This window comes from Oreochromis aureus, linkage group 15, assembly GCF_013358895.1.
Source record: "Oreochromis aureus strain Israel breed Guangdong linkage group 15, ZZ_aureus, whole genome shotgun sequence".
NCBI classification, from domain to species: domain Eukaryota; kingdom Metazoa; phylum Chordata; class Actinopteri; order Cichliformes; family Cichlidae; genus Oreochromis; species Oreochromis aureus.
This window is the reverse complement of record NC_052956.1, coordinates 33,125,100-33,135,682: the sequence shown is the minus strand read 5'-3', so window position 1 is coordinate 33,135,682 and position 10,583 is coordinate 33,125,100. Positions and strand designations below refer to the sequence as shown.

At 41.6% G+C, this 10,583-nt stretch overlaps 1 protein-coding gene across 1 annotated transcript; it reads left to right on the top strand.

Moving 5' to 3' along the window:
- Positions 1-2,365: 2,365 nt before the first annotated feature.
- Positions 2,366-10,236, top strand: ldhba (lactate dehydrogenase Ba). Its single transcript, XM_031741624.2, has 8 exons — positions 2,366-2,521; positions 6,412-6,548; positions 7,401-7,518; positions 7,615-7,788; positions 7,906-8,079; positions 8,168-8,285; positions 9,188-9,311; positions 9,615-10,236. The coding sequence occupies exons 2-8, from the start codon at positions 6,420-6,422 to the stop codon at positions 9,780-9,782; spliced, it is 1,005 nt and encodes a 334-aa protein (XP_031597484.1). The 5' UTR covers positions 2,366-2,521; positions 6,412-6,419; the 3' UTR covers positions 9,783-10,236.
- Positions 10,237-10,583: the final 347 nt, after the last annotated feature.

Below are 10,583 nucleotides of genomic sequence, written 5' to 3'. Positions count from 1 at the left end.
ACCTCTTGCTGTGACTGCATATCTTTTAAGGTCCTAGTAGAAATGGAACTCAGTAAGTAGTCTGCTGAGGCCTGTGAGAAATTGGATCTTTAAAGTTTTTTATAGAAGATAAAGATCTCTCCTGGTCAAAAAACACAGCATCATGGTCAGTAAAGCCCTACAGCGACTCTACTTCCTCCACAAACTGAGGAGAGCAAGAACTTCGACCCCCATTATGAGCACCTTCTACAGAAGCATTGTTGAGAGTATCCTCGCCAGCTGTATCACTGTGTGGTATTGCTCCTGCACTGGGTCCTGTCGGAAAAAGCTACAAAGAGTAGCGAGAGCAGTGGAGAGGATTGTGGGTACTTCTTTTCCCTCCCTCCAGGACATCTGCACCTGCCTCACCTTAAAAGCCCCCTGCATTACAGGTGACTCCACTCATCCGTCCAACAGTCTTTTCAGTTTGCTGCCATCGGGATGGCAAACTGTTGTGTATATAAGATTGTATTGTACTGTATTGCGCATATGATTTTTATCTTTTTTATCTTTTATTTTGTTTAAGTTTAACACTGAGGACCTTTGGAGCAATGCAAATTCAAACTCCTGTATTTGATCTGTACATACAGTTTTTGACAATAAAGCTGAATTTGACTTGGACTTAAATGTAACATACTGCTGAAAATGCAATGTCCAGATGAACAGAATCACCTTTCTGAGATTTTCTTACCCAGGTGATTGAGCATGCATCAAGATATGCAATTTTGTTTGTTCCAAACTAGGACCTGAATAGGCAAGAAAGCAGCTACTTTGATGGGGGCGGGGTGTTTTGTGACAGACTTTTGACTCTGCATGTCTTCTTGCACTTTCCCCAATATTCCCTTTCTTACTTCCCTCTCTGTTCACATACTGATTTTCAGTGTGTCTGACTGGGTGCCTTAAGGTATCAATGTGTTACTGGATGAAGAGGGCAAGGCTGCAACATTCTATTGTTTTCGAGTTCCTCTCTCAGTCCTTTGTATTTCGTCACCTTTTCATGTTCCTGATGTTGCTATTATTTGGCATAGCTACATCTATCACTACGCCCATCTTTCTCTGCATCTCTGCAAACCAAATGGACACCATGTCCAGTTGGTCAGCCATCACCAGTTTATCTGTTTGTATCGGGAAGTTCCAGAGGATCTTAGCTCAGTCATTCTCAGTCACCCTCGGGGGTGTGTCCTATTTTGACCTTGGGACTTCCAGGCCATATTCGGCACAGATGTAAACTATGCCAGCCACTTGGTTATGGCATTCCATGTATGCACTGCCTGCTAGCATCTTGCACCCTGCTGGTATGTGCTGGATTGTCTCAGGGGCATCTTTGCACAGCCTGCACCTGGGGTCTTCCTGTTAAAAGAGAGTTTTATCATAGAGGGTCATTTGATTGTTGGGGTTTTCTCTGTTTTCTCAGTATTATCCACACCTTAAAGCTCCTTCAGGCAACTGTTGTTGTGATTTGGCATTATATAAATAGAAATGAATTAAATTTAAGTTGAACTTTGTGCACTCGTCCAAACTACTGTTAACAGTCCTGAACACATCTCAGCTGGCACAGACCAAGCAGCCCAAAGATATTATTTTACCTCACTGGACCACTTTTTTGATTTCCTCAGGACAGGTTCAGAGATTTTTAGTTTCTGCCTGTATGCAGGAATAAACTGAGTCATGACATGGCCAGAATGAGGAAGTGAAGGTGGGAATTGTAGATACATTGCTAACTGTAGTGTAATGATTTTCCAGAGTCGTTTACTCTTTGGTCAGGCATTAATGAATAGTCTGCATTGGGGGAACTCGTGCTTGATACTTTATTTGTTACAATCACCAAGGAACAATACAAAGACAGTCTAGGCTGGTATGGTCCATAGTGGGAAAACAAAGATGCCAGTTTAAATAATGCATTTGCCTTATGCATTGTTGTATTTACCAAAAATGAGCAGTTTCCATAATCATTTTTATTAAAAGCAGTCCACATGTAGTTTACCAGTCTTTAATGGCAGCAAGTGGAGAACGAAACTTGGAACCAGGGGAAAATAACAATTTCATAGCACACTGATGTGGAAATTAAAAGTCATGCACTTTGAATATCGTTTGACGTTCATATATTTAAATGATCCAAAGTAAAGTGCTTGTGAGTACAGTGATGTTTATGACTGGATCATTAGTGATGTCTTTATTGCTGCAGATGGCAAAACTGCAGCTGATCTGAATCACTGAACGAAAGCCTTCATCTTCACCTATAAACAGCTCACTGACCACCATTAATGCTATAAAGGAGTCTGATTAAACAGGTGTGAATGCAGGCAAGCAGGCGGACCCGCATCCTGCACCACCTCTTTTCATAGCCAGCCTATTCACATCCACCTCCCCCTACACCCTCCCCTTCCTCACAGCAGCCCTTTCAGCTCCACACCACGTTTCTGTTCATCCTTCACCAGCCACCGAACATCACCTCGTTCCTCCTCCGGGACCAGATAACGAATATCGGGCTTTCTTTAAACCTGTAAGTCCATGTTCTTGTTGTTGTGGGTGTTTTCTGAAGCGGCGTCGTGTTCGCATCAGAAATGGATGCTCCGAGTTCAAACGGCCGCTGAAGGAAACCATTTTCAGTGAATAGGAAGTTCCACTACTGTCTGCGCAATCTTTGCAGTGTCGTTAAAATTTGGGCGATTTCACGCTTGTTTTGCACAGCTTTAAAACACTATTTAATATTATCTTTTTAAAATGATATCTAAAATTATATTCATATCAATTGGAGAGGCCCACTCAGGAAGCTAGAGCCGTGATGCAACGCGAATGTCGTCGTCCTTCCCTTTATTTGCATTCCACCACCTCAGTGTCGACTTATCGTTATCTGCAAGTAATCATTTTTCCCGCTGTGTGCGTGACTTTGAAATAGTTTTCACTGCGTGAAAGCCAACGGCAGGACTCGGGCCTGGACTCTTACGTAACTAAATTACAATGCAGGACCCTTGAGGCATAGCACAAACTGGAAAAACGAACTCGGGGCGTGTTGAAGACGTGAGGTTTGGTCATGTACGTGGCTGACGGCTGGATTGTGCAATAGTAATTTTTAGGAGGGTAGAAAAAGACGTGCTGTTCAGCAGCTACATCCTGTATAAGTGTGCACAGAAGGTGATCCTTTATGGCGACAAAGGACCCCTCCCCCACGGCCTGTTCACAGATTTCTTTGACCTTGGTATAACTGAGAGGTTGGAGCTTGTTGGCAGGCTGAATATGACACAAGGTGACCTCGCAGGCTTTGTTCTTTCCACTGACTGGCGGCTAAGGTCAGTGGCTTCCAAAAACAGGCCCTGTGAGCTTCAGAGATCTCGTTTGGATTCTCGCCTAGCAGTTTTCGTTCAAATCATGTGCTGTATAAGGCCATCTACACGTCACTCAGTCATTTTATTACATTAGTCATTTTGTTGCACTGAAACATAACAAGTTACACTGTTAATACATCAGATTTGGCAGTCTCTGCAGATTGGACAAAATATTTTGGTAAGGTCTGGTTTTATTTTATCTTCATCTTCCTTTGACTTTTTTGACCTTGATGTGTGAGCCACCATATTTACAGCTGCACAGGTCAGGACTAAGGCCTTAGCCCCGAAATGCAACAAACTGTCATTTAACCGTTATTATGAAAGAATAACTTCCTGTTCTTATTGAGGCTTACTGGCTGTTAAGATAGTAAGCAGTGTAGTATTTGGAAAAAGGAAATACTTTTATGGCTTTTATGTAAGATAAGAGATAAGATAAACCTTTATTAGTCCCACACGTGGGAAATTTTTTGGTGATGGCACAGAAAGTACAAGTTAAAAGCAGTAAAAAATTAAGAAAACCCCCCGAATAGAATAGAATAACATACTTTGTTATATTGGGAAATTGCACTCGGTACTATTGCACATCAGAGAAACATGGCGAAAGTTAAAGTTGTGTATTGGATGTGTGTGTCTGTCTGCACGTGTGTAGTCATCTACAGAGACCATGTTGTAGAGTCTGACAGCAGTTGGAAGGAAAGACCTGCGACATCTCTCCGTCCGAACCAATTTCTGTCATCAACTACATTTTTACTTCCCCTGATATCTTTTGTCTTTTCAGGCAGAAACTTGTGCTCCAAAGTGAAAATGAAAGAAAAGAGAACGGAAATAACACAGCGGTTGACTCGTGGAGATTATCTTATTTGATTATTCAGCTTAAAAAACAAAAGAATATTTATTACAATGACAGAATGATGTCACATAATTTGGGAAAAAATGAAAATGTTAGTTGATATAAAGAAAATACTTGTAATAAAAATTATTTTATTGTTTAGTGGTAAAATGGGGTGTAGGCCTGAGCCACATTACTTTGGGGACTAATACCCTGTCCCATGATGATGTTCATCAGTCAAAGTAATGTGCTTTATGGAGTAACCTTTGCAGCTGGCTGACACTGTTGCCAAAATTTATACCTGTGTGGTCTGTGTCAACAGTAGCACATAGTTCTATTTCTGGGGAGGAGCAGATTATATGTTACAGTGTAAGGTTTCAGAAGAGTTTGCAGTTACAATGTAGCAGATTTAACTCCATCACAGTCATGCTGTTTCCTCAAAGCTGTCTTTGACCTCCAATACTCCAAAACCCAAATACTTACAAACATCTTTTGTGTTTATGGTGGGGTTTGTTTGTTTTTTGTTTTTTTTTAAATGGTGATGTCACATCATTTGCGATCAAACATATTAGCCAAAGTCAACCTCGAGTGTGGTAGTGTTTAATTATTATAACTTAATACTAATGAAATGATGAACAGCTTGTCCAAAACTCACTTTGTTTGACTTTTTGTTGGTGTTTATAAAACCATGTTGGGCCCAAGGTAGGTCATTTCACAGCAGACGCTCTGCAGGTTACTGAGACATTTCAGCCCCAAATCACATTTACATATGTTATTATGGCCTGTAAGTGTTTCATACCGATTTAGATGTTTGTTTTTTTTAAGTTTACAACTCGTACCAAACAAACAAAACAACAAAAAATCTTCTTTTGTACATACAATGGACTTTTTGGTTCTCACTTGTAGAAAATGGCTAATATTTGCATAGAAATGGTCTTACCCAGTTTAAAAATTACAATCATTATAATTATTATAATAATTGAATATACAAAAGACAAGATTATTTTGTTTTAACCTCCAGTGAATCAGAATCATTCTAAGACCACTGGCTCCTTCTTACTGCCTGCAGTCTGAATATTGCCACACCCCCGTTTATAAGGAAACATTTTACCTCCAGGTGAAGTGGAGAGAACAGTATCAGTGTTGAAAGAATAAATCCTACACAAGTAGCAAAAGAGCAGGAGAAAGTCTGACTGAAGAAACTGAAACCGTTGTGTCTGAGGAGAAAGCCAGAACCTTCCAAACCGTTTCCACTGGTGTTTGTGGTTTAAAACAGTGTTAGAACAAGGAGCACCTGGGGCCCTGTACCAGGAAGCATGGTCAACAAACACAGTTTAAAATAAAACTCTGAGGTGTTCCTGAACAGCTGATCACAGGTGGTTCAGTCAACTCCGAGTTTAGCACATGCATAAAAGGAGCTCCAGCACCACTGTGCCCAAGGACCACCCTCCTTTCATTGTGTAGCTGGTTCCCTTGGTTGTTGTTATGAATGTGCCAGAGTATGTGTGTTTATGAGGCTTTGCAGGGTTTTTCCTACAAAGACAGTTTGACTGGTAAAATATAAGAACCCTCACCCAGTAATAGGCCCAGAATGTTTAAAGAGGACTGGGAGGAAATAAACTGGAAATGGGACAGTTTTAGCTCAGGTGAACATTTGAGCAAACCCACAAACCTGAGCTTTTGTATTCTATCTGGAAGTTTTTGGCTGAGATTTGGAATTAAGACTGGAGCTAACTGGAATAGGAGCACTTTTTTTCTCTTCTGGTGCTGCTGCTTGAAACACTTGAGAAGAACTTTTCACAGATGGTTTTGGTCGGTAATATTTGCAGTTCAAATTGTGCTTTTCTAGTCACACTTACCACTTACAAGTCACATTCATGAAGGGGTTTTTTTGTTTTGTTTTGTTTTTTATCTCTGTACGCATCAAATAATTTTTCTGCACATGCCCAATTTAGAATCAGCATTTAACCCAAAGTTCATGTCTTTGAGACGTAGTTTGAGCCAGGAGCCTTCGTTGCCATCTACTCTACCACCATGCTGGCCCATCTTCATCAGCAGCAGCAGTCAATGCCATCTGTTTTTAGTTACTATCCTATCATGTCTGTGATGTTGTAACAGGCTGAGACACTGCTATTGTGTATGTAATAAATGTCTTTAGAGGAACTTTTTTTCACTTTGTTGTTATTTTGTCATTTGACAAGTTGACTAAATTTCCTGTTTCTCTCTGTCTCCCTGCAGGTGCAATCATGTCCTCAGTGCTCCAAAAGCTTATCAGCCCTCAGGCCAGCAGCGCCGCTGAGCCTCCCAGGAACAAGGTGACGGTGGTTGGGGTGGGCCAAGTGGGCATGGCCTGTGCTGTCAGCATCCTGCTGCGGGTAAGACAAACTCCACCTTCAGCCACTGTGTGAGAGAAAAGGTGAAGAAAAATGTATTGCTGTGATGAAATTTAATTATTGGTCTGAATATAAAATGACCTCCTGTTTCCAGCATTTGATCTAAAAAAGTGAGCGCTCCCTGGGAGGCTGCTGTTTCTAGAAAAAGAGATGAGTTGTCACCACCAAAACATTTTCTCATAGTTTAAACCTGAGATGTGGTAACACAAAGTACCGTTCAGTGTGTCTCGTCTCTGTTGCAGACCCATGCTCTACTGTCATGTCTTTGAAGTTTGGAGTCAGTTTCTCTGACAGTCTTAACTCATCCTCTGTGATGTATGGAAATTCTGCCCGTTTGACAGTTTTTCACTGATTTTTTCAGACCTAATTTTATTTTCACCAAACAAGTGCAGAAACTTCCAAAAACTCACTGCTGTCTGACTGAAAAAATTTCTGGAACCAGCCATATTTCTGTAATAACCAGAAATTTGTGTTCCATTGATGATCAGTCCCATCTGAGAGTTTCATGTTTTGCGTGAAACTATATATATGTTTTCATATGTTTCCTGCTGGAGGTTTCTCCCTGTTAAAAGGAAGTTTTTCCTACCCAATGTTGCCAAAGCGCTTGCTTATAGGGGGTCAAATGATGGTTGAGGTTTTCTCTGTATTATTGTAGGGTCTTTACCTTCCAATACTCCAGCCTTGAAGTAACTGTTGTTGTGAGTTGGCTCTAAATAAATAAAACTGAATTGAATTAACAAATTGACACCAAATTTTTAATCTTGGGAGTCTCCTGGAGCTTCCGGAATATGGCTATGTGTAGAAATACATTAGTGAATTTTCTCCTGTGGTCAGGACCTGTGTGATGAGCTGGCTCTGGTCGATGTGATGGAGGACCGTCTTAAAGGAGAGATGATGGACCTCCAGCACGGCAGCCTTTTCCTCAAAACCTCCAAGATAGTCGCAGACAAAGGTCAGGAGCTGGAGCTGCACTGACCCCCATGCTACAGAAAGATGTCTGCATACATGCCTGAGCAGATCATGTGATACTCTTTCATTCCTCCTTCAGACTACGCAGTGACAGCCAACTCTCGCCTAGTCGTGGTGACTGCTGGTGTTCGTCAGCAGGAGGGAGAGAGCCGCCTCAACCTGGTGCAGAGGAACGTTAATGTCTTCAAGTCCATCATCCCTCAGATTGTCAAGTACAGCCCCAACTGCACAATCGTTGTGGTCTCCAACCCTGGTAAGTGCAAGAGTTTCATAAAGAGTTTCATAAAGGAATACTATTTACTTTTATTCATTTGGTCTTCACAATAGCTTAGTTTCCTCTTCGGCATTGTGTGTTTGTATTTAAATGCAGTTGATGTGCTGACATATGTGACCTGGAAGCTGAGCGGTCTGCCGAAGCACCGCGTCCTTGGCAGCGGCACCAATCTGGATTCAGCCCGCTTCCGTTACCTGATGGCTGAACGACTCGGCATCCATGCCAGCTCTTTCAACGGCTGGGTGCTGGGTGAGCACGGAGACACCAGCGGTGAGTCCACACCAGAAGTAGCTTCTGTCTAATAACAGCGTTATAAAATCATATTTGCATGTAAAATCTCCATGCATTCCTGCTTTAGTGCCCGTGTGGAGCGGTGCAAATGTGGCCGGAGTCAACCTGCAGAAACTGAACCCTGATATCGGCACTGATGCCGATAAGGAGCAGTGGAAGGCCACACACAAGGCAGTGGTGGACAGGTTGTACTTTGAACTCTATACCTTTTTATTTTAAAGTCACACTTTTTCAAATCTAACCTTACTAACTAATACAAATATGTGTGTGCCATCAGTATATAAGTAAATGAAATCTCTCCAGCATCAGTAATCAGTAATTATCTGCATCACAAGCATACCATCAGAAAAATGCTGCTGGGACACTTAATCATCTGGTTATTAAATTGACCTCTAGAAGTTAAAACAGAAAATGTTTGGTAAAGGGAGGTGCACGGGGAGGTGCACAATCAAACTAACAGATGTTCTGTTTTTGAAGCCAGTATCCTTCCATAATTAAATATGTGTGCCATTCTGGGAATGTCTGCAGTTATTCAAGGCCACAAGTAATTACAGTTATACAGAAAGTGGCTCCAGTGGGAATAGAACCTCTAACCTCGGTCGTTGTATTTAGTTAGTTTCAGAGCTGAAGCTAGTGTAAGTGTGCAACGACTCGCTTCAAGGTGTGGGTTCTGTCATTATTGTGCATTTAAGACCAGAGAGGTGTTATCAAATTATACATGGAGCTGTTACTGTTTATCAAAAGCAGCAGCTGTTACTGTGTACTATAATGTGATTTATTACAAGAGACAAATAATATCATTCATTTAAACTACTTTTTTTTTTTTTTTTTTTATATATGCATCCAGTATGATATCGCTTCAAAAATGAAAAGTTACATATTTTTTGAAAATAAACATATTCTCGACTTGTTATGGGAAGATCTAAGACTTTATATATGTTGCTCAGAATGATTTACAATCCTGTAACTTTTTTCCCATAATGAAAAGCCTTCCTCTCAGTGTGCCTGGGTACACTGATTTAGGTTCCTGAAACGGATTTAATATCTAATCGCAGACAGACATTAATAATGCCGTTTTGTATCTCAGTGCCTACGAGGTGATCAGGCTGAAGGGATACACCAACTGGGCCATCGGCCTGAGCGTGGCTGACCTCACCGAGAGCATTGTCAAGAATCTGAGCCGTGTCCATCCCGTCTCCACCATGGTCAAGGTCAGACACACACACAGACACTCTGTCTTGTACAATTGGGGTTCAATGTCTTACTTTGGTACGCAGAGTGCATCGAATCACCAACCTTCCAACCTGCTCTGCCTCTTGAGCCACAGTCACCCCATGAAAACCAATTTTCACGTGGTGGCTGTTACACAGAACAGCATTTTGGCTCTTTAGGCCAAAGTTAATTCTATAGTTAATCCTCAACATTAGTCATATGATTTGTGAATCCTGTTTAAGGTTTCGAATCAGAAAGGGCATCTGGTGTGTCTCTTCATTTTGTGTTTGTGTCTTTTCCAGGACATGTACGGTATCAGTGAGGAGGTCTTCCTGTCCCTGCCCTGCATTCTGAACAGCAATGGTGTGAACAGTGTGGTCAACATGACCCTCACTGATGACGAGGTTGCCCAGCTGAAGAAGAGCGCTGACACACTGTGGGGCATCCAGAAAGACCTCAAGGACCTGTGAACACACCACGTACCACTCCCATGATGCACTGAGGCCTGTCCTCGCTCACGCAGTCCTTTCGTAATCTTGCTCATTCTTCTAGCTTTGTGTTGCCTTATTTTGAAGAACGGTACCAGTGTTTTTAAGACCGTCAGGGAACTTTTCAGTTTTACATCATGTTTCTGCTCACTCCATGCCAATCACCGGATTATTTGTAGGTCTAAAAAAATACTGGTATGCTTTTTTAAAAAAGGCACATTTGCTTTCTGTCGTGCACTAGGCTTAAGTTACTGTCGGGGTGATTGTGTTAGCACATCTATGCTCACCTTTGTTCCTGTACTGTCTTTGGATTCCAGAGTGTCAACCAACACATGCACTTACAAGTCCACACAAAACCCTCAAGGAACAACACACAAAGTGTCACTGCCTGCTTCAACTGCATTTTCACATGTTGTTTTAATTTAGAGCAGGGAGTCATTGAGCAAAATAATCGACAAAGCCAAAGGACAGCCTTCCCCTGAAGTTGCTTCTCTGCAGCAGACAAATCATCGCATACTTGGGTCTAGATGGGAAATCTTTCTTTTTCTGGCCTGTCAAAATGAGGTGCAGTAGCAGTGGAAGCATGTAGGTATCCAACTGGGACTGATTTTTAGATACGAGTTGTGATTTTTCTGGCCTTGTGTTGTAAACAGCAGTGTGTGACTTAATAAAACTAAACCTCCTGAATGTGTGTCTTTGATCTTTGTAAAATGTATACATTTTCATTCATGTTAATGTTGCAGCCTGTAGCAAAACGAGGAATCTGCTCTCCTATCATCTGGT